This window comes from Phalangium opilio, unplaced genomic scaffold, assembly GCF_054372755.1.
Source record: "Phalangium opilio isolate 3A_F unplaced genomic scaffold, DU_Popi_V2 ptg000079l_1, whole genome shotgun sequence".
Classification (NCBI taxonomy): domain Eukaryota; kingdom Metazoa; phylum Arthropoda; class Arachnida; order Opiliones; family Phalangiidae; genus Phalangium; species Phalangium opilio.
The window spans coordinates 4,150,506-4,175,079 of NW_028324187.1; the positions used below are offsets into that span (position 1 = coordinate 4,150,506).

The 24,574-nt window shown below is 34.0% G+C and overlaps 2 protein-coding genes across 4 annotated transcripts in view; both read left to right on the plus strand.

Annotated features, from left to right (window-relative positions):
* The window catches only part of Naa15-16 (N-alpha-acetyltransferase 15/16), a 37,529-nt gene extending 31,637 nt beyond the window's left edge, over positions 1 to 5,892 (plus strand). Inside the window, exons 11-15 of the mRNA XM_089845724.1 lie at positions 892 to 1,112; positions 1,739 to 1,946; positions 2,106 to 2,252; positions 2,396 to 2,493; positions 3,873 to 5,892. Of these exons, the coding sequence (XP_089701850.1) occupies positions 892 to 1,112; positions 1,739 to 1,946; positions 2,106 to 2,252; positions 2,396 to 2,493; positions 3,873 to 4,160 (962 nt within the window). The 3' untranslated portion in view covers positions 4,161 to 5,892. The remainder of the gene's footprint in view (positions 1 to 891; positions 1,113 to 1,738; positions 1,947 to 2,105; positions 2,253 to 2,395; positions 2,494 to 3,872) is intronic.
* Positions 5,893 to 6,197: 305 nt separating this feature from the next.
* Positions 6,198 to 24,308, plus strand: LOC149654279 (scavenger receptor class B member 1-like). Of its 3 annotated transcripts, none has more exons than XM_089845730.1 (13): positions 6,198 to 6,410; positions 13,986 to 14,140; positions 14,546 to 14,637; positions 18,032 to 18,192; positions 18,283 to 18,424; positions 18,871 to 19,077; positions 19,160 to 19,251; positions 19,329 to 19,378; positions 19,460 to 19,824; positions 20,423 to 20,496; positions 20,609 to 20,660; positions 21,279 to 21,446; positions 24,194 to 24,308. In XM_089845730.1, the coding sequence occupies exons 2-13, from the start codon at positions 14,113 to 14,115 to the stop codon at positions 24,263 to 24,265; spliced, it is 1,503 nt and encodes a 500-aa protein (XP_089701856.1). In that variant the 5' UTR covers positions 6,198 to 6,410; positions 13,986 to 14,112; the 3' UTR covers positions 24,266 to 24,308. The 3 variants fall into 3 exon arrangements, with proteins under 3 accessions (XP_089701856.1, XP_089701855.1, XP_089701854.1); XM_089845729.1 differs by lacking the exon at positions 24,194 to 24,308 and adding an exon at positions 21,781 to 22,660 and having other exon boundaries at positions 6,198 to 6,411; positions 13,989 to 14,140; XM_089845728.1 differs by lacking the exon at positions 24,194 to 24,308 and adding an exon at positions 21,781 to 22,660.
* Positions 24,309 to 24,574: the final 266 nt, after the last annotated feature.

Consider the following 24,574-nt stretch of genomic DNA (forward strand, 5'->3'; position numbering starts at 1 on the left):
ATAAAATGACCTATTTATAGAAATAAACCCTGTATTATTATTATTATTATTATTATTCTTCTAGTGAACTTTTAAAGTTTAATTTATTGTCAACAAATATTTTTACTGCGTAGTTATTTTTGGATTTATTTAAACTACGCGCAGAAATTTTAAAATAATAAACAATATTTATTTTAAAAAGGCTAAAATTTGAAAAACAAAACAAAACCAACGCTGGTACCACTTGATGGAGTTTGATTGTTTGAGTTTCATGACCTCTGCTTGCCCCTGAAAAACAAAAAGAATGAAAAATATAGTTGACCCCAAAATAAAATTAGGTTCAAGTTAAAAAGCAATGCGAAATATTAATTTGCGTTCAATTAAATGTAGATTATAAATGAAATGTTAAATCTTTTATTTATTTATTTGAAAGAAAGTTGTATGTTTGTTCTTTATTTACCAGTCAAAATTCGTTACCCAATCAACGATTTTCTCTCCATTTTATTCTCCCTTATAGGGCCGAAAACGTATACCTACCTGTAAATTTTTTTAAGAGAATATAAGCCTAAAATGCATACTTAATAAACCTTAATCTTTACGCGTACTATTTTTAAAATGATGCCTAAATTTCATAATAAAATATTTTTTCTAAAGGAATTTTGGTGAGAAAAAAAACTAAGATAAAAAATATTTTTTAAATAATTCATGTTTATAATCATATCTTTAAAACTGAAAATTTTAATATCTGCACTTCAGGCATTTAATTTTCTACACTTATCTCTTACTTTTTCTTTTTACTAATTTAAACCTGACATTAGTTGTAAAGTGTACATGACATGAACCATCATGTCAACTTGATCGATTATTAATGTCAATATTTTTCCTCCTTTTTTGTTGTTGTTGTTATTGTAGCTAACATGGCACCGGCAGAATTGAAGAAACTTCGAAACAAACAGCGCAAGGCTCGCAAACGCGCGGAATTGGAACGAGAAAAACAGACAGCCGCCCAAGAAAAGCGCGATCAACATATGAAATCGCGTCAACAACAAGATGGTTCAGGAGGTGGCGGTGGAGGTGGAAGTGAAGTTGATAACCTAAAAGAAGAAGAGCTTATCCCAGAGAAACTAGCTAGGGTACATACCACAACAATTTCTTCATTTATTTTTTACCCCAAAGCAATATTTCATTATATTTTAACAAGAAGTGATATCTAGTTTATTAGGGAATAGGTGTAAGATGCCTAAGTATTCGCCGCGCGCCATAGTCCCAGTCCCCCTTTCAAAATACAGGGGGGGGGGGCGTAAAAGGAGGGAGGTCGGGCTATTTCGCTGCCTCTCCTCAGTCGGAAAATACAGTCTAAGATGCCCAAGTATTCGCAGCGCGCCAGAGTCCCAGTCCCCCTTTCAAAATACAAATGGGGGACGTAAAAGGAGGCCGGGCTATTTCGCTGCCTCTCCTCAGTCGGAAAATATGACTGTAATTTTCGTCATTCGCGTCGTCGCGCTGACGTGAGTTTTCAAGAACCAATGAGATGCTGGTTCTAATTAATTTAGAGGCGGCGGGCATTAACTCCGGACCTACTTCGTTTGGACTGGAGATAAAGCTAGAAATGTGGGCGAATTTAAACCTTCTCCCTAATAAACTAAATATCACTTCTTGAAATATTTTAACGTTCTTTCAACACCAAGAGATAATTACTTTTTCTTTTTTCCACTGGTAATCATAGTCCTGTTTTGTTGTTAAAATTGTTTTTGAATAGACTGACGAGCCACTTGAGCAATCGATTCGTTTCCTGAAGCCACTCCAGTGCCTGGCCAGTGATAGAATTGAAACTCATCTACTGGCCTACGAAATTTTCTCTCGTAAAGGGAAACTCTTGCTGATGTTGCAATCTATTAAACGGGCACACAGGATAGAACCAAATCATCATAGACATCATCATCATATTGGACATTTCTATCTACAAGGTACGGTAAACGATTGTAGCTACGTCCGTCACCAGGTGACAAGCTCACCATTTGTCCCATGTCCCAGGGTTCATACAAACGTGAAAATTGGGGAAACCATCAGGAAATTTGCAAATATGCCTAAACATATATTTTTTTTTTCATTTAATATCTTTGCAGTGCAAGAGAGATTATCAGAGCTTCCGCCTCCAGTGGCGACCGTCCTTCAGCAGGAAATGAAAATCATCTATGGCACCAAAGATGCTCGACAACTCAATGAGCAGTTTCTAGTAACGCATAAACATTCTCTGCCCCATTTATTACAAGGTAAACTTTCTCTTATTATTATTATTATTTTTTTGTTTCCTTAAGTCATTTTATGCCATCTCGATGTGAAATGTGTTGCCATCTATTGAAGCTTTCTTTTACTCATCTCTTCGGTTTTTTTTTCTTCTTTCTTTTTTTATTAGGAGCTCTAGTTTTATATATGATTGATAAAACATCTCAGGATAGAGCGCTTAAACTAGTTACTCAATTAAATAACCAATTGGAAGGAGTGAGCATTCATGTAAGTCACATATTTATTATATCTACTTTTATTGACTCTTTTATAAACTATACTTTTATCGACTTTTTTTGGCCTACTTTAACTATCGACTCTTTTATTTGGCCTACTATTTTTATTAACTCTTTCCTTAGCCCTACTTTTATTATCGACTCTTTTATTTGGCCTACTTTTATTATCCACTCTGTTATTTGAAGCCTACTTTTATTATCCACTCTGTTATTTGAAGCCTACTTTTATTATTAACTCTTTTATTTGAAGCCTACTATTATTATGAACTCTTTCCTTGGGCCTACTTTTATTATCGGCTCTTATTTGGCCTACTATTGTTATCTACTCTTATTTGGCCTACTTTTATTATCTACTCTTATTTGGCCTACTTTTATTATCTACTCTTATTTGGCCTACTTTTATTATCTACTCTTATTTGGCCTACTTTTATTATCTACTCTTATTTGGCCTAGTATTATTATCGACTCTTATTTGGCCTACTATTATTATCGACTCTTATTTGGCCTACTATTGTTATCTACTCTTATTTGGCCTACTTTTATTATCTACTCTTATTTGGCCTAGTATTATTATCTACTCTTATTTGGCCTACTATTATTATCGACTCTTATTTGGCCTAGTATTATTATCGACTCTTATTTGAAGCCCACTATTATTATCGACTCTTATTTGAAGCCCACTTTTATTATCGACTCTTATTTGAAGCCCACTATTATTATCGACTCTTATTTGAAGCCCACTATTATTATCGACTCTTATTTGAAGCCCAATATTATTATCGACTCTTATTTGAAGCTTACTATTATTATCGACTCTTATTTGAAGCCCACTATTATTATCGACTCTTATTTGAAGCCCACTATTATTATCGACTCTTATTTGAAGCCTTCTATTATTATCGACTCTTATTTGAAGCCCACTATTATTATCGACTCTTATTTGAAGCCTACTATTATTATCGACTCTTATTTGAAGCCCACTATTATTATCGACTCTTATTTGAAGCCCACTATTATTATCGACTCTTCTTTGAAGCCTACTATTATTATCGACTCTTCTTTGAAGCTTACTATTATTATCGACTCTTATTTGAAGCCTACTATTATTATCGACTCTTTGAAGCTTACTATTATTATCGACTCTTATTTGAAGCCTACTATTATTATCGACTCTTATTTGAAGCCTACTATTATTATCGACTCTTATTTGAAGCCTACTATTATCATCGACTCTTATTTGAAGCCTACTATTATTATCGACTCTTAATTGAAACCTACTTTCATTATTGACTCTTCTGTTAAGCCTAATGTTTCCCATTCTAACTGGCAAATCTAACCATAAGAAACCCTGCCATTCTTTCTCCTTCTTAGACGTTAAGTGAAATTTTAAACGCGTTGAAGTCAAATAGTTTGGGCCCCGTTTCGGAAGAATTTATTAACGAATTTAAACTCAAATGTCACGAACTGTTCCCTCGAGCGACCGTGTTTTTATCCGCGGAAGATATGCCGGTAAGCGAAAATGGTGACCACGAAGATGAACGACAAACAAATGACTCTCCGATACTAGACTCCTCTAAAGATTGCGCCAATGACAATGATCGCGGCGTTACTGTCGGGGAATTGACCAATCACGTGAACAGTATAGCTCAGGAAGAATAACGAATAAAAAGTAGGTTTTTAGATCGACTGGGGATAACAAACAAAATAACAAACAAACAAACAAATAGGCCTAAGATTTAAGAAAACCATATTAAAATGTCACCTGCGTGGAAGGTTTAAAATTTAAAATTTAAACCAGCTTCTTTTTTTTCTTCTGAGAATTTTTATAAGAAAAATTAATATACTTTCTTTTGCAAAATTTTCAATTCTTTTTTCTAAAGCTTTTTTTTTTTAAGTTTAAATTTTTCTTCTGACATTGAAAATTTGATATAGAACTGAATGTTTAGAGCTATTTGAGAAAGTTTTATAAATCGAAAAAAAAGACGTGACATTTAAAAAGAATGCGTGAAAATTTAAAAAAAAAAGAGATATTTGACGTGAAAATTGTTTAAGAAAAAAAAAACGGTTTTTAAGGTAAGTGAAACTTTTTCAAAACATTTCAACACACACCATTAAAACGCAATCATAGACATCTTATTAATTGGTGATATAAACTTAATTATTAAACGGTTTAATAACTAAATATTGATCAAGGTTTAATATATAGATGAAGCTACAATTGTATTTAATTAGGTTTAATTTAGGGTTATTAAATTTCCCCGGTTTTTTTAATTAATATAGTTGGTCCGGTATTAAAAAAAAAAAAGAAAATACAAATTTACATTTGTAGCGACACCTATAGTTAAATTTTAAATAATCCTGCCTATGCAATGCTTTAATAGACTAGAAAAAAAAATGCATAAATGAAATTCAAGAAATAATAACTTTGCTACTATTCAATGAAAAAGCAGAAAATATTAGGCCTAAAAACAATTTTTAAACTAAATAACTAACTTAGGGTGCACCTTTTTGTAAAATTTACAATTATACTTAATACTTAAAAAAGGGCATGGAAACAATAAGGAAAATTTATCAATTATTTTGATGTCTATGTTTTGAAAAGTAAACGTAAAAAAAAACATAAATTTAGTTCAGTTCAGTTCAGTTTGAGATAGAAATCATTCCTATACTATCCCCCCCCCCCCGGAAGAGTCAAATTTTCGTAAAAAAAATACCCGAAATTTTGTAATAAACGCATTCTTGACAAAATTGTTTTGTCAAAACCCTTAAACTACAAAAAAAATTAATTGACACTTCCCAGAATTTAAATATGGGTTGTGTGGTAATTAATTATAAAGTTAATTAATGAATTGAAACAAACCAGTTGATCATGATGAGGAAAACCCCAATTAACTAATGACTATCCTAAGAAAACACTTTTTTGTTTTTGTTTTAAACATTAAATTTAAAACCAATGAATTTTCGCGACCAAATTAAAAAAGAAAAAAAAAACAATTGTTTGAAAAATTAATATAATGGCTGCATTAGCACTTGATGATAATTAAACTTAGCACTGTTTGCTACCTACGAGACATTTAATTGGATTTAAATTTAATGGATTTTATTTGTAGACTTAATTTGTGTAATATTTTGATTGAATAATTAGCTTCAAATCATCAAATTTTTGAGGCTTAAAAATAATTTGTAGTTATATAATGGCAAACAGTGTAAAAGTTTAATATCACGGTGTTTTGTAAATTAGAAAATAAAGCAGTGAAAAATAATAATTTTTGACCAATCAAAACGTGATAAAAATGTTCATATAAAAAGGGCAATTTTTAGCCGATGGTCAAAATTACAACAAAAAAAATTATTGTAAAATGATGATTAAAATTAATCATCGTTGAAATAAGTTTTATTCTAATTATTTTAATAAATAGGCCTAATTTTGCAGTACATTTCAGATAAATTCCCACGCAAAATCACGTTAAAATCCGATAGAAATCGCAAAATCTGTCCACACGTGGGTGAAACCATGCCTTATTCCGTAATTTGAATTTCGCAACACCACGTGAGACTAACAACAGTCTACTATTGGTCCGTTCCTCTAGTAGCGTACCTGTAAAGCGACCAATGAGAAGTGAGAGATCTCTAGTGTAGAGGCAGAGGCGATGAAGAAAAGTATGATCAGAAACTTCCCTCCTCCTCCAAGGTTCCAGCCTTGTGTTGTTTGTTAGTTACGGAAGCCATAGAGCTGTACCCGTACTCGTGGAGAGATAATTTGGATTGATAAAGAAATTGAATTAAAAAGCGCTTTGCCGTTTTTGAAGTATGTTAGATGCGGCGAAATACAGTTTAGTTTATCGCCGAGCTTGCCAAAACAAAATGATCAGCGAGAGATGATTCTAACGAACAACTTTTAAATCAAAGGTAAGTGTGTGTTTTTGAATTTTGCTTTAAGCCTCGGTCTTCGGTTCGGTCTCTTTGTCCCTCCCATTCCTTTCTCCAGGCCCAGGTAGGTAAGATGATTTCAAAATAATGGGTAAACCCCAAGAACCAAGATTACAGGGTTTTCTCCAGGGGAAATTGTATTATTGGGTCAGTAGTAACGTAATGTTGTTCTCAGTATTTCCAATACAGTATTCCCCCCTTTAATAAACGAAAGTAAAATATAATGTACTCCATAGACTCCCCGAGAGAAACTTAGTTTAAACCGGAAATTCTACTGGTAGGATTGCACTTTATCTAACTAACTCAACTAACAGCAGTTACTGACTAATTAGACCACGGGGAGTTCGGAAAAAATAGTAAAAAAATTCTAAACCCGCCGCAAGTTGGTCAAAAAAATTTTTGAAAATTTTAAAATTGCATGTATTTACCATAACCCCGGGCCCCGAGAATTCCAGAAAAACCAAACTCCGTCGTCTGCAGCCGAGCTCGATCTAACCAAATGGACTCGCGACGAAAATAGTGTTATAGCTTATTTCTAGATCTTACTAAGAAAAGGTAAATCTACAAAAATTATGAGATTTATGCTAATAATATTTGAAAACGTGGATTTTAATTGAGAAAAAAATTAGGAAAAGGTCTCATTTTATTTGAGTTGTAAAAGAAGTAAGCGTCAAAATTTTGGAAAAGGCGGATTTTAGTTGAGAAATATTTCAGAAAAGGTTGCATTCTATTTGGGTTGTAAATGAAGTAATCATCTAGTTTTTGCAAGAGGCTTCAAATAATTTGGGAAGCAAATGAACGTAAAGACAAAATTATGGAAAATTACGCGAATTATTTGGAAATTAATGGTAATATTTGGAAAAGGCGTCATATTTTACGGGAATATTTTGGAAAAGGCGTCATATTTTACGGGAATATTTTGGAAAAGGCGTCATATTTTACGGGAATATTTTGGAAAAGGCGTCATATTTTACGGGAATATTTTGGAAAAGGCGTCATATTTTACGGGAATATTTTGGAAAAGGCGTCATATTTTACGGGAATATTTTGGAAAAGGCGTCATATTTTACGGGAATATTTTGGAAAAGGCGTCATATTTTACGGGAATATTTTGGAAAAGGCGTCATATTTTACGGGAATATTTTGGAAAAGGCGTCATATTTTACGGGAATATTTGGAAAAGGCGTTATATTTTACGGCAATATTTGGAAAAGGCGTCATATTTTACGGCAATATTTTGGAAAAGGCGTCATATTTTACGGGAATATTTGGAAAAGGCGTTATATTTTACGGCAATATTTGGAAAAGGCGTCATATTTTACGGCAATATTTTGGAAAAGGCGTCATATTTTACGGCAATATTTTGGAAAAGGCGTCATATTTTACGGGAATATTTTGGAAAAGGCGTCATATTTTACGGGAATATTCGGAAAAGGCGTTATATTTTACGGCAATATTTGGAAAAGGCGTCATATTTTACGGCAATTTTTTGGAAAAGGCGTCATATTTTACGGCAATATTTTGGAAAAGGCGTCATATTTTACGGGGATATTTTGGAAAAGGCGTCATATTTTACGGGAATATTTTGGAAAAGGCGTCATATTTTACGGGAATATTTTGGAAAAGGCGTCATATTTTACGGCAATATTTTAGAAAAGGCGTCATATTTTACGGGAATATTTTGGAAAAGGCGTCATATTTTACGGGAATATTTGGAAAAGGCGTTATATTTTACGGCAATATTTGGAAAAGGCGTCATATTTTACGGCAATATTTTGGAAAAGGCGTCATATTTTACGGGAATATTTGGAAAAGGCGTTATATTTTACGGCAATATTTGGAAAAGGCGTCATATTTTACGGCAATATTTTGGAAAAGGCGTCATATTTTACGGCAATATTTTGGAAAAGGCGTCATATTTTACGGCAATATTTTGGAAAAGGCGTCATATTTTACGGCAATATTTTGGAAAAGGCGTCATATTTTACGGCAATATTTTGGAAAAGGCGTCATATTTTACGGCAATATTTTGGAAAAGGCGTCATATTTTACGGCAATATTTTGGAAAAGGCGTCATATTTTACGGCAATATTTTGGAAAAGGCGTCATATTTTACGGGAATATTTTGGAAAAGGCGTCATATTTTACGGGAATATTTTGGAAAAGGCGTCATATTTTACGGGAATATTTTGGAAAAGGCGTTATATTTTACGGCAATATTTGGAAAAGGCGTCATATTTTACGGCAATATTTGGAAAAGGCGTCATATTTTACGGCAATATTTGGAAAAGGCGTCATATTTTACGGCAATATTTTGGAAAAGGCGTCATATTTTACGGGAATATTTGGAAAAGGCGTTATATTTTACGGCAATATTTGGAAAAGGCGTCATATTTTACGGCAATATTTTGGAAAAGGCGTCATATTTTACGGGAATATTTGGAAAAGGCGTTATATTTTACGGCAATATTTGGAAAAGGCGTCATATTTTACGGCAATATTTTGGAAAAGGCGTCATATTTTACGGCAATATTTTGGAAAAGGCGTCATATTTTACGGCAATATTTTGGAAAAGGCGTCATATTTTACGGCAATATTTTGGAAAAGGCGTCATATTTTACGGCAATATTTTGGAAAAGGCGTCATATTTTACGGCAATATTTTGGAAAAGGCGTCATATTTTACGGCAATATTTTGGAAAAGGCGTCATATTTTACGGCAATATTTTGGAAAAGGCGTCATATTTTACGGCAATATTTTGGAAAAGGCGTCATATTTTACGGGAATATTTTGGAAAAGGCGTCATATTTTACGGGAATATTTTGGAAAAGGCGTCATATTTTACGGGAATATTCGGAAAAGGCGTTATATTTTACGGCAATATTTGGAAAAGGCGTTATATTTTACGGGAATATTTTGGAAAAGGCGTCATATTTTACGGGAATATTTTGGAAAAGGCGTCATATTTTACGGCAATATTTTGGAAAAGGCGTCATATTTTACGGGAATATTTTGGAAAAGGCGTCATATTTTACGGGAATATTTGGAAAAGGCGTTATATTTTACGGCAATATTTGGAAAAGGCGTCATATTTTACGGCAATATTTGGAAAAGGCGTCATATTTTACGGCAATATTTTGGAAAAGGCGTTATATTTTACGGCAATATTTGGAAAAGGCGTCATATTTTACGGCAATATTTTGGAAAAGGCGTCATATTTTACGGCAATATTTTGGAAAAGGCGTCATATTTTACGGCAATATTTTGGAAAAGGCGTCATATTTGACGGCAATATTTTGGAAAAGGCGTCATATTTTACGGCAATATTTTGGAAAAGGCGTCATATTTTACGGCAATATTTTGGAAAAGGCGTCATATTTTACGGCAATATTTTGGAAAAGGCGTCATATTTTACGGCAATATTTTGGAAAAGGCGTCATATTTTACGGGAATATTTTGGAAAAGGCGTCATATTTTACGGGAATATTTTGGAAAAGGCGTCATATTTTACGGGAATATTTTGGAAAAGGCGTTATATTTTACGGCAATATTTGGAAAAGGCGTCATATTTTACGGCAATATTTGGAAAAGGCGTCATATTTTACGGCAATATTTGGAAAAGGCGTCATATTTTACGGCAATATTTTGGAAAAGGCGTCATATTTTACGGGAATATTTGGAAAAGGCGTTATATTTTACGGCAATATTTGGAAAAGGCGTCATATTTTACGGCAATATTTTGGAAAAGGCGTCATATTTTACGGGAATATTTGGAAAAGGCGTTATATTTTACGGCAATATTTGGAAAAGGCGTCATATTTTAAGGCAATATTTTGGGAAAGGCGTCATATTTTACGGCAATATTTTGGAAAAGGCGTCATATTTTACGGCAATATTTTGGAAAAGGCGTCATATTTTACGGCAATATTTTGGAAAAGGCGTCATATTTTACGGCAATATTTTGGAAAAGGCGTCATATTTTACGGCAATATTTTGGAAAAGGTGTCATATTTTACGGCAATATTTTGGAAAAGGCGTCATATTTTACGGCAATATTTTGGAAAAGGCGTCATATTTTACGGGAATATTTTGGAAAAGGCGTCATATTTTACGGGAATATTTTGGAAAAGGCGTCATATTTTACGGGAATATTTTGGAAAAGGCGTCATATTTTACGGGAATATTCGGAAAAGGCGTTATATTTTACGGCAATATTTGGAAAAGGCGTCATATTTTACGGCAATTTTTTGGAAAAGGCGTCATATTTTACGGGAATATTTGGAAAAGGCGTTATATTTTACGGCAATATTTGGAAAAGGCGTCATATTTTACGGCAATATTTTGAAAAAGGCGTCATATTTTACGGCAATATTTTGGAAAAGGCGTCATATTTTACGGCAATATTTTGGAAAAGGCGTCATATTTTACGGCAATATTTTGGAAAAGGCGTCAAATTTTACCGCAATATTTTGGAAAAGGCGTCAAATTTTACAGCAATATTTTGGACAATGTGTCAAATTTTACAGCAATATTTTGAAAAAGGCGTCATATTTTAACGCAATATTTTGGAAAAGGCGTCAAATTTTACAGCAATATTTTGAAAAAGGCGTCTTATTCTTTTTGAAATATCTAAACACAAACAGCGATATTTTGGAAAGGGTTTCAAATTACCAGGGAAGAACTAAATACAATTAGAAATTCCAAATATATTTATGGTTATGCAGTAATGTGTGGCACTTAGCGTTACCCGAGAAACACCACTTGGAGGTGGCCACACTTCGTTTCTCATGGAGAGTTTTTTTATGGCAGGTCCCCTTGCCTACTGCCGGCTTCAATATCCTGGGGAGTTTTCATTTGTCAGGCCCCCCTACCTATATAATGTCGACCTCATTGCCCTGAAAAAATCAAAACTCCTCAGGACATTGAGGTCGACAGTATATAGATAGGGGGGCCTGCCAAATGAAAACTCCCCAGGATATTGAATCCCCTTGCCTACAGCCTTAAACGAAGAAAACCGACCTCACTCATCGCTGAGTTCAACCGTGTTTTCTTCGGTTTGACCACCAATAAGGAACGCCGGCTGTGTCTCTGGATTCAGAGCGTTCAACTCTTCCTCCGACACGCCAATTTCAATTAGTTCAAGGCCTTTTTTCCCTGGACCAGGATAGCATGCCTTGACGTCTTCCAGGAACCGACGGAAGTTGGTTCCAGGAGGAAGCCAATTGCCATCTTGGTCCTTGAAAAAAAGACACCTGTACCAATATGTGGCCATATAACTATTCAACGCCCGGTCAGTTCTGTAGGACTTTATGCTCGCCTTCAAATGTCGGTTTCTGTTTTCGATGTTATTCGTATGAGCACGTGAATCTTCCGAATTCACGAACTCATACTTATGCAAAACAGTCAGATGCTCCCGAAATCCCATCAAAGTACAATTCATGTACATCGGGGCGCCATCTGACACTATCACTGACCCCGGAGCTATGTATTTCGCCATTTGGGTCCACAAAACGGCCCTGGACTTATTCCTGACCTTCAAAAAAAGACCATCTTTCGTATCTCTGCAATAGATACCAAAGATACAAATGGTCTCTCCGGCCAATTGAGCCCCGCGGTGGTACTTTCTAGAGTGCAAGTATGTTTCGTCCACCTCTACGAACAATCCTGGTCCTCCAATCTGCACCTTGTCGGCCCTGTTCGAAATGACAATCTCAGCCACCTCGCGACACATGGAAAAGTAATCCACGACGGTATGGCTGGCACATTCACTGTGGATTATAGCGTCAGATACGCTCATTTTGGAAACCCACAGGAACACGAGGAAGAGATTGTCGGTAACCGACAGGTTTTGATTGTAAAACCAGGTGTTTTTCGAGGGGACGAAAGCCTTCGTGCACTCGACCGCCAAATACTCTGGTACCTTCTTTTTGGATGCTTTTAAGGCCTTGCGCTTGTTAGCGCGAGACTGGGCTGCGGAACATCTTATCGAATAGCCAAATCGGCTTTGGGCATTGCCAACCCCAACAAGATATCCATTTAATTCCCCATCATCGTTTTTATTCCCACATCCGCAAGGTGTCTTTCCTTCATTGAAGGATTCAAGACGCGGGACAAGCTCCAAAGAAAGTACTAGGGCAATGGCATCCCTCTCTGACCGCGCCTTTAGGCCATCATCCATCCCGGGAAAAAACCCTCCCCAATTCTTCAAGGAAACCATTTTAAAAAAATGTTCCTCATTCCCAAAATTTGGGTTTTCATACGCCTCGTTTTCCAAATTAGCATGAGCCATTTAGAAATTAAACCTAATAAACCCCAGAAAATATAATTTGACAGCAGTAATAATTATCTCTCAAGAAAGCCTCTTCAAAAAAACACGTCTAATCACGTTGAAAATCAACAGTCTCTGCTCAGTAAGTTCTCGTTTCCATGGCAACCCGCGAGGCGGGAAGAGGCGCGAATCGAGGGGAGGCGTTAAGGGGCGGCCAGCGGTTTCAGTGACAGTTTTAGCGGGGAAGGAATACCATATAATTCAAAGGTATTAAAGGTAAGGTTAGGTTAGCTTACTTATTATCTAATTTACCACCTTTTCCAAAATTTCTGTTTGCGATTAGGCCTAGTTAACTTTTAAATACTTCCCAAAAGTTTAATGCTATTTTTAGAAACTAAAATATCGCTAATGCAATTTTCGCCATTTCTCGCTTATATTCTCCTTTTCCTTATTTTTGGCATTTCTAATTTTTCTTTACGCAATATTTTGAAAATTTCTCAGATTACTTTACGATCACAGTACCAGAAATGAATGGTTTTGTTAAATTCAGTAGGTCTTAAAAATTCCATAGCTATACTTCCGTCGCGAGTCCTTGAAGTTCTTACAGTTGCCCTCCCCCCCGGCATATTATGAAAGATTGAGTGCATAATGCGTTTAGTCTATAGCGGTAAGTACATGCAATTTTAAAATTTTCAAAAATTTTTTTGACCAACTTGCGGCGGGTTTAGAATTTTTTTACTATTTTTTCCGAACTCCCCGTGGTCTAATTAGTCAGTAACTGCTGTTAGTTGAGTTAGTTAGATAAAGTGCAATCCTACCATTCTACTTTTATTTAAATCTAGTTTTAAGGAAGGAAATAATTGTTTTCCGTTGCCCCAAGAAATAACGTTTCCGATTGTAAAAATAACTAGATAAATTATTGAAAGATTCGGAACATGTGCTTCAAATTTAGAGTGAATCAATTGACAGTGTTTTAGACATGTCGGTTCGGTTTAAGTGGATGTGATGTGATGAAATAGGCCTAGGTCAATTTTCTATTTTCCATTACCGCGAATATTGAAAGTGAAATATCGCAATACCTGTGTCGCCGCGATTTAATTTTTTCCTAAACGGTTTGGCAACGAAATATGGGATATCATTGTCTATTATTATACAAATTAAGTTCAATTAATGACGTGATTTCTGTTTTAAATAATATACATACTTTTGTATATTTATTAAAAGGTACAAAAGTCTTTTACACGTCTAAATCTAATTCAGGTATAAACTTTATCGTTTTTTTGTAGGTTTTTTCTTTTTAAAATTTGCGTAGATATCAAAGCAAATTTATCTGCCTACTTCCATGCGTGCATTAAGAATAAGAATCTGTGATTAAATATCTTCCCATTTTTTTATTATTATCATCACAATACGATGGCTTCTTCTAAACAGTGCAAAACTAGTAAGTTTCAGTTTCTTTTGTTAAAATTATCTCTAAGTTTTATTTTTAAATACTTTTAAGTTCTAAATCACTCATTGCATGCTCAAATCATCATAATATTTAGTTAAATCATGCTTTAACTAAGGCTTATAAAAAAAAACCACTCCGTTCTTAAACATAGTGCGAATTCAGACTAACCTAGGAGTAATGATACAATTTACACCAGGTGGCCGGGCTACTTTGTGATGCTCTTTGTAAACCAAGTAGCTTGGCCTCCTGTTGTGTAAAGGTATCAATACTCCTAGTCTGAAAACATAGAATATCGGCCGTTAAAATTTTGAAAAATAAAGATAAAAAATAAATAAATTATTTTTATTATTTTATATGCTAGTTAGCTATAATATTCTAAATTATTATTTTTTATAGTTAGCACGGCTTCTGTTGGGTTCTTTCTCCTTGTTTTGGGTGTTATTGGAATTACAACATTACCAGCATTATTTCGTGCCATTTTGGGGCTTGTAAGTACTATCATTTTTTATCTCTTCTTAAGTGTATATCTTTGTTATATTTTAAGAAACAAATCAAAGCAAAAAGCCCCCTTTAAAAATGCACTTTGTACAATAAGTATAATATATACACTTTCCCTTCATTTTGAGTGCCTTAGACTATATAAGTACGGTCTTGGGGAGGGGGGGGGGCACTTCCTATGCAATAGTTCTAGTTAAAATTATTTAGACAAAACAATTTTGTTGTCAAGTGCTGATAAGGAAGGCTAAACTAACTATACTTCAAAAGTACTGAAGCCAGTGTAGTTTCATATAACATAACAGTTTATTGCCACTATAATTCTGAACTTGGCTTTTAAAACGTTTGCTCTATAATTCGTTTACTGGTAGAGGAGGTATGTAGGCGTTATGACGTCATTAAACTATCTCCGCCAGCTTTATTAGTTGTCTTATTTTTATTTTGAAATTCCTTAGACCTTGGCTTGTGTAGGCTATATTTTGGTGGGGTTTTTTTAACTACAAATAATTAATTTAATCATCGTTAAATTAATATTAATTAAACGGGCGTGGTTTTAAATTATTTAATTAATTAAAGGATCTAATTTCTAAATGTTATTTAAAATATTCTAGAATTAAACTTATGTATAGTTTTGATTTTTTTAACTATAAATAATTAATTTAATCATCATTAAATTAAATTAAACGAAGGAACGGACTCTTTAAGTTATTTAAAGGGTGTAACTAGAAAATTGAGGATGAATTTGAAAGAAAGGCATTAGCATAAAATAGATCAAGTGTAGATAACGATAAGTTAGAATTAGTTACAGTAACGTAGTTTCATGGTCTATTAATTTCAGTTTGAACACTTAATTAAACGTAAGACTATATATATGAAAATTAATTAATAGAGATATCTTAGTTGTGACGTTAGTGTCTAGGTAAAACGTCACAGGCTTAGCTTTGGCAGCGGGCGGCCATGTTTAGTACCGCTTTGGTTCTATGGGGAATTAGCATGGGTGACGTCACACCACCGCTCAATTGAAAATTATTATATAACGCCACACTTCCTAAAACTATTTTTATATTAAATTTGATCGTGAAAGGTTGCTATCTATAATCGGGAAATTGTTATCGGTAGATTATCATCAAAAAGTGGGAAGTTTAACAAAAAATAATTTATAATCAGATTATATTGTTAATATTGATTAAATCTTCTAATTAGGCTTAGATATAAAGGTTTTTTTTTAATTTTTTCCCCTATTAAAAAGTGTCGCATCATTTTGTTTGGCGAGTTTTAGTTGTGACACATAATGAATATATGTATGAGTAACATTTTGCTCCTACTTGAATTTGAACTTAGTTAACCCAGGTCAGGTTTTTGACATTGATAAGTTATGAGTAGATAGCTTAAAAGCATTCGATAAACAAAAAAAAAGTAGAAAATAATTTAGTTTTCGCGGTGAAGTCATGGCTATAAAAGGCAAATTGATCCAAAGTAGGGAAAGAAAGATTATTCCCAGTTCATTGCAGCTTTATCAGACTCCGTTTTTGTGTGTAAAGTTGTTTCTAAAGGTCTGGCAACTTGGGAAATCAGTGAAATGTTAATTATATTGCGAAAGAAATAATTATTAATTAGTAAAATATGTTGGCTTCAAAATATCGAAGTATTATCATGTGTGAAGGATGCGCGTAAGGAAACTTGTTTTCCGGCTATAGGATAGGCAACTCCCTATCTCCGACGGTAGCTAACAATAGGGAGCTAACAACTGGCTAGGGGGAAACGATAGTCTGACGTCACGCAGCCCCTCTCTGGTTGGAATTTTGGCGCTTAGAATACTGTTTCCAACCGTTAAGGGGGGGGGGTGAAACTCCAGTAAGAGATAGAAGGGTGTCACGTTTCAGGGTCAGAACTGTTAGCTCCCTATTCTGTGTATACTCTGTTCCAGCTTCGGTTGTCAGCACACGTAAAACTAGGTCTCTATGTAATGTAGCTTTGTGTGTGCTGACAAGAGACGAAAGAAATGCTCAATATATTTTCAGGTTTTAAATCTCGATATTAAAATCCTGAAAGTCGGTATTGATTTAGTCTCTTGTCAGAACACACAAAGCTACGTTACATAGAGACCTAGGTTTGTGCGTGCTGACAAACAAAGCTGGAACAGAGTATATATACAGAATAAGCTGTCGTTCTAGATAGGGAGTTGCCTATCCTATTCCTATAGCGTGAAAACAAATTTCCTCACGCGCATACTTTATCCATGGTATTATCACGAAGCTGTCTTAGGAGATAGGGAGTTACCTATCCTATAGCGTGAAAACAAATTTCCTCACGTCACTAATATATATTTTTCTGAATCTGGTTCTACCTACTAAATATTTATTTCGCGACATTGCTAAACATACTTTGCATTTTAAATATTGGTGAATAATTTATTTGGTAGAGGTTTATTTAATTATAAAGGGCTAAAACTGTCTTTCAACTTTGAAATGTTTTTAATTCTTACTGGCTTTCGCAAACAGGATAAAAATTTAAAAAAGAAAAAGAGTCGGGGTGTAACCTTCAATCTTTTACTTTAAAAATTTTTCGAAGTGGAAAACCTGCTATTAAATTACACTGTTTGAATTGACAAGGTTTTACTTAAAATAATAATAAAAATAAAAAATGTGTTTAAGCTTGGCAGAGTTTTTAAAAACTTGAATTTGTAATTTTATACTTTTACATATTTAAAAAGAACTTTGTCACCAGAAATTAATATTTAAAATAATAAGTTTATAAAAAGACTAAAAGCAAAACGCAATATTGAAGAATGATTATTAACAACAAAAGTCTATAGATATAAAAACAAAAAAGTACACTTCGTTCAAACTTGCTCGCGCCGTGTAATACGAGAAGCCCTCTTTAATCCCAGAATAGTGTCGACCCCCACTTCGCGTAATACCATTCCGACCGTGGCACAGGGAATAAGCCGTGAATAGGCTTATAGAGAGCTTTCAGATGGGATAGTACTACGTCACACCCTCCCAAATCTTACCGCAGTTTTTGGTAGCTATATTGGGTGGTCTCAGCTTCATTCCTGCGCCTTTAAACCCACCAATATGGCGGCGTAAATTATGTCAAGAGACTCAGCTCCTCCATATTGAAAGCTCTCTATAGTAGCGGATGCTAACTCTAGTACCTGCTAAAATTTACGTTTTTGTGGCCAGCATCTTGTACTACTTTCTCTAAACCTGTGATATCAATAAGCTCTTTCCTAATTGGTTAATTCGTGTAGGGAGGGTAATTTGTTTCAGTTTACCGCCAAAGGCAGGGGACTGTTAATTAATTGTACTTTTTGTTTTTACATCTATATACTTTTGTTAACAATCAATATCCCGATAAAAAATGTGTTATTAATAATAATTTCAGAAACTTCCACTATCACAAACTTCCGAAAGCTTCAAATTATGGAAGGATATTCCATTACCAATTTACTTTCGTGCCTATATGTTTAACATAGAAAATCCAAATGAGATTCTAAACGAACACGCCAAACCTAATCTTACCGAAAAGGGGCCTTACACATTTCGGTACATATATATATATATATAGATATATTTCCCTTTATTCGCCCCATATACATTCATTAAAATAATAAATTTAAATATATTATGTTAAAGATTATATTGGACGAAGGAAGACATAACTTGGAACCCAAATGACACAATTTCCTTTAGGGAATTTTCTAAATATGTTTTTATTCGTAATATGTCATCTGGAGACCTCTCCGATAAAATTATCAGTCTTAATGGACCTATGGCTGTAAGTTTGTCACATAGTACCCCGAAAAGATCAGAATTTAAAGTTAAAAATGATCTATCTATTTAACTTTAAGTTGAGGCAGGGATAGATTTAATTTTAGAAGTAAGAATGGAGAATGGTCAGTATTTACTTCATTCCGACCAGTAAAGAGTCCCTCCCTCCAACACGTAACGAAAAGTTTCAATTATCTTATTGGGTGCTCACTTAAACTACGTTTTGATGTCGTTGCTGACGGGACGGCGAAAAATACGTAATACATTTTTACCTCTGTCGCTATGACCCGCCTCTTCTTTCATAGCCTCCCCCTTGTCCTGGGACTTTGACGCGCGCCTACATTATTCTGTTCTCCATTCCTACTTCTAAAATTAAATCTATCCCTGGTTTAGGTTATTCTTTAATTTATTTAATTAGTTAGATAATTTTAATTGTAATATTTTTGCGCGAAGGTTGCTGGTGCTATCGTGAGCAAAAAGCCTGTATGGGAAAGGGTTTTATTTTCTTTTACAATGCGAATGTTAGGGGAAAAGATTTTTACCGAATATACTGTCGAAGATTTGCTGTTTAAGGGTTACTACGATTATTTGAATGTAATTGGGCGAACTATTGATAAAAGGATTCCAGATCGACATGGTTATTTCTCTTGGTTTTATGGGGTAAGATTGGAATTGTCTGTCTTCCAGACAACGTAAGACGTTTTGTGTGAAATATTTGATGGTTTTATTAATTGTTTCACAGAAAAATATGTCCAATGATGGACTTTTTAATATAAACACTGGGAAGGGTGATTTGACGATATCTAATCTGATTAATTCGTGGAATGGCAAAACGTAATTAAGTTTATACATAAAATTCGAAATAACTTTGGTAATTAACAATTAAGTAACTCTTCGAACTCTACCTCTAGGAGCCTAGATTTTTGGTCAGATTCCTCTTGCAATGCTCTCAATGGGTCAAGTATGAACTGTTTCTATTCTGACACTTAAAATTATGAAAGTATTTAAATTGGTAACTTAATTAATTAATCGTCTTCTTCAGATGGAGAACTAAATCCACCTTACACGCAAGGTCAAGAAATCCTAAACTTGTACCGAACTGATCTATGCAGAAGTTGGCCTTTAACTTATCACGGTGATAAGGAATACTTTGATATTGTTTCTAAACATTTCGTCGCTTTACCTTCCGTCTTGGCCAATTCTACTGAAAATCCTGATAACTATTGTTTCGAATCCGATGGAGGGGAGATGCCATCAGGCATCATTGATATCAGCTCTTGCCAATTCGGGGCTCCCGTCATGTTAAGTCAACCGCATTTTTTTCAGGCTGATCCCATTTATAGGAGCAATGTCACGGGAATGACACCAAATGAAACCCTTCATGGATTCCACATAGATATCGAGCCTGTAAGTGAATTTTTTCACATAACGTGGTTTCATTATGAAATTCGTGTTTTTCGTTAACGGTGCATGATTTTGTACTTTTTTTCACATTACATGGTTTCATTATGAAATTCGTGTTTTTCGTTAACGGTGCATGATTTTGTACTTTTTTTCACATTACATGGTTTCATTATGAAATTCGTGTTTTTCGTTAACGGTGCATGATTTTGTACTTTTTTTTTCACATTACATGGTTTCATTATGAAATTCGTGTTTTTCGTTAACGGTGCATGATTTTGTACTTTTTTTCACATTACGTGGTTTCATTATGAAATTCATGTTTTTCGTTAACGGTGCATGATTTTGTACTTTTTTTTTTCACATTACATGGTTTCATTATGAAATTCGTGTTTTTCGTTAACGGTGCATGATTTTGTACTTTTTTTTTTCACATTACATGGTTTCATTATGAAATTCGTGTTTTTCGTTAACGGTGCATGATTTTGTACTTTTTTTTCACATTACATGGTTTCATTATGAAATTCATGTTTTTCGTTAACGGTGCATGATTTTGTTCTGATTTCTGATTTGCGAACAAAAAATTCTTAATTAACTTTTGCAGAATAGTGGGATTCCTTTAAGTATTGCAGCTAGAGCCCAAGTCAATGTTAAACTTCGTAAAGTCAATTCTGTGAGGTATGTATGAAACATTTTGAATGTATTTGTGTAGTGGTTGTGCTTATTTCATCAAATCAATTGGAAAATAAGTAATGACCGACGTTTTTAAATGTTTTTTAACCCTTTCAAGCCAATATGACAATGTACCTGAGGTCATTTTTCCTGTCCTATGGCAAGAAATTGTAAGTGGTCTTTAATTTATTCATTGGGTTGGGTTGCCATAAAGATATTCCTTGTAAATAACCACTTTAACCAGAAGGGGGTAATAGAAGAAGGATGACACTCTGTATCCTCTTAATGCTTTAGTTATGTAACGTCATTCTTCCCAGGCTCCCCCTTTTAGTTTGCTTCCCCGCTCATCAAACTTCAGATGGGCATCGCACCGTAAGGTGAATTCAATAGTTGTTTGGCACTAAATCCCCAGCAATCATCCCACAAACCTTGATTGTCTTGACGTGGGACAAAAATTCACAAGCGCATGCGTCTTGCCAAATATTTAAATGCTAATAGAGTAATGATGAGGGAACTATTTATCGCGTATGTGATTCGTTTTAGTAACCTTGCTCTAAATGTAAAATGATGTTGGGAAGAGTGACGTTACACTTACCCCGCTTTGTGCTTGTACACTTCTCTCGAAGAGAAGTATTATATACTTCTGCTTTAACTTAGAAATAAGTTAAGTTCCTTCGACAGTAATTAAGTTTTTAATGAGTTTGACACTTTCAACCCCTATTTAAAGTTTACATCGGCATTCATAAGTCCTTAAACAATTGTTTTGTTGTTCTCTTTCCATCCCAAAGAGCGGAGATATAACCCCTGAACTGGCAGATTTATTGAAGAGTCAAATTGAGAGGCCTCATTTCATAATGGAAGTTGCCTTTATCGTCCTCATTGGTTTGGGTATTGCCATTGCAATTATTGCCGGATTATGGGCAATCTACATCAAATCTTCGCTCAAAAAGGAAACAGTTGAGTCTATTTCACATAAACCCAATATAATTGTGCCTGTTTTTGAAAAAGCCGAACACAAAGTTTAATGTGCAAAACCAACTTTACATGCCACGTTTTACATACATTCACTCCTTTGCTTTTTGCTCACTAACAATTATTGCAAAGTGTGTAATTCCTTCGTGCGTGCGTGTGCATATGTGTTTATTAAGCACTCCTATTTTGATTATCATTGAAAGGTTTTTGAGTAAAGTTAATTATTATTATTAATTATTTTAATATAAATTGGATTGGATTGGGGTTGGGGTTGGGGTTGAGGCCAGTATTATTATTTACGTTCCTATTGTATCGTAGGAAATTGTCATTGAACATTTCAAGTGCCAAACTTTATTATCGACACTGTTTTTGAAGTTTCGTGAATTTCGATCAAAACTATTTTAAACTTTAATGAATTCTTTTTAGCCAAAGTTAATGAGCTATAATCAAAATTAATTAAAAGATTAATTGAGGTATATTATAGGTGTTGGCAAATATATATTGTTCCTGAATTTTTATGGTTGGTTGTAGACTATTTTTAATGGGTTTATGTTACGATGTAGCAACGTTGAGGTTTTTTTTTATTTTATTGGTGAAGGTGTTCCTAATGAACATTAATTAGTGTTTTGGTTTAATTATTATAAACTCGTGCCAAAGTTAGTTACGGAAAACCTTTAGCTTTATTAATTGTGAATGGTGCAACGGTTTCCGTTGCAGTGGGTTTAGCTTTAGACAATATTATACGTTAAACTTTAAATTGTGCATCGATGTAAGTTGTAAGTGTTTCCCCTCAATTACAAAATGAAGTGCCATAAATAACAATTTAATCACGATCGAAAAATAATTTGCACACATGTTAAATGCGCTTGTATTTCACCATTTAAGCGTTATTGCACAAAAATTGCTTTTAAATTGCCTTTTTTTTTTTTTTTTTTTAATTATTTCATTTTTTTAATGAATTTGCAAAATAAAAATATTGGAAGATATCTGAACCCGAATTTCCTCATGCATGAATTCACTTAAAATTTAAGTAATTTGCTTTTATTATTATTAATTATGCTTAATGAAGTTTTCCCACATGTTTACTTGGTTTTTATTATTTTTTTTTTTTTGAATTGCTACAAAGTTTGTTGGTGAATTTTTATTATTTTTATTTTTTGGCAAATTAATAAATATTTCGTCTTTGTTTTTAACTTTTTATGCTTTTTATTTTATTTTTCTTCATTTGTAAGTATTAATTATTCATATTTCAAGAACCGCTTGCGTTTTCCTTAATATCTGCATTAAATAAATCGGCCTTAATTTTGGTTCATTTATTTCTAATTAATAAGGGAAAAGTTCAGGTAACATAACATTATACCTTAAAAAAACGGACTTTTAATAAATATAAGGTGAATAATATTAAAAAAATAAGTAAATTATCTCTTATTACTAAATAATTAGCATTTAATTAGCCTTAAAAATAATCAAGGACTATGGCGCCTCCGCCATTGCTTTAGTGGCGTACTGGCGTCTGCAAAATCGAACCTCTTACGCGCGTGATCGAGTGGGCTATGCCTTACGTTATTCTTACCCAGGGCAGGAAATAAGTAAAATTTCTTATAGGACATGTGTCCTCGCGAGCCCCGCTTTGACTGCAAAAGTTATTGGACATTGTCCTCTGCAGTGTGCAAAAATAGTCTGCTACCACGAACTTTCTCGTGACGTCACACCCTCCAATCTCTTACCTCTGTTTGGCGACCATATTGGAAGTCGTCAGCTCAGGCCATACAATTTAGACTACCAATGTTGACGTCACGTTCCCTTCTCAGTAGTACTCTATAGGGTCGCATCTACGTAGTCAAGCTATCAAAACTTCGGAAAAATTTATTGGTCAACTCAAATGTCCAGTTTAGTCTCCGTAGTTTTTAAAAAATTCCGTAAAATTTTATTGGTCAATGTCGAGTGTCCTGTGGTTATTTCCAGCCCCGCCCTTATCTCTCTCAGCCTGTGAGAATTCAACCAATCCCTTTAGGGGTGGCTATCAGTAATAAATTAACCAATCCCTTTAGGGGTGGCTATCAGACGTAATAAATTAACCAATCCCTTTAGGGGTGGCTATCACACGTAATAAATTAACCAATCCCTTTAGGAGTGGCTATCACACGTAATAAATTAACCAATCCCTTTAGGGGCGGCTATCAGACGTAATAAATAACCAATCCCTTTAGGGGTGGCTATCAGACGTAATAAATTAACCAATCTCTTTAGGGGTGGCTATCAGACGTAATAAATTAACCAATCCCTTTAGGGGTGGCTATCAGCCATAATAAATTAACCAATCCCTTTAGGGGTGGCTATCAGACGTAATAAATTAACCAATCCCTTTAGGGGTGGCTATCAGACGTAATAAATTAACCAATCCCTTTAGGGGTGGCTATCAGACGTAATAAATTAACCAATCCCTTTAGGGGTGGCTATCAGATGTAATAAATTAACCAATCCCTTTAGGGGTGGCTATCAGACGTAATAAATTAACCAATGGTGGCGCAGCAGCCCTCGTTTTTAAGACTAATTAATTAAAAAGCAAATTATTTCGTAATAAGAGATAATTCATTTATTTTTTAATATTTTTCGTTTTATATTTAGAAAAAGGCCGTTCTTTTAACTTAAAATGTTACGTTATGTGACTTTTAAATTTAAGTAATTTAAATTATCAATTATTAACCATTTTTTGCACAAATGTTTTCAGGGTGGGAATGACGCAGAAGGCAAACCAATTTTAGTAGGTTCCGTCGATAGTATCAATTATACTGAAGGTTAAAATATCAAAATACTTCGTAACTACACCAAAAAAAAAAAAATAATGTGAGATTTTTTAATTACCCTTAGTGTTATTTTACCATAATGTGCCTATTTTCCTAGGGTATATTACCATTATTATTATATAGTTAACTATATATATATATATATATATATATATATATATATATACATTGTATTAATTAGATATGATAGCCATTTTACCGTTAAACGATAATATTAGTCTCATATGTCAAAAGCCATAAATATAGGCCTAAAACTGGTGTAAAATTATTTTCACAAATGTAATCTCACTATAAATAGTCACATA

Excerpts from the sequence above, each read along its gene's own strand:
- LOC149654279 (XM_089845729.1), top strand. The coding sequence starts at position 14,113 with ATGGCTTCTTCTAAACAGTGCAAAACTA. Across the intron at positions 14,638-18,031 it reads TTCGTGCCATTTTGGGGCTT|AAACTTCCACTATCACAAAC; the intron begins GTAAGTACTATC and ends TAATAATTTCAG. Across the intron at positions 18,193-18,282 it reads AAGGGGCCTTACACATTTCG|ATTATATTGGACGAAGGAAG; the intron begins GTACATATATAT and ends ATTATGTTAAAG.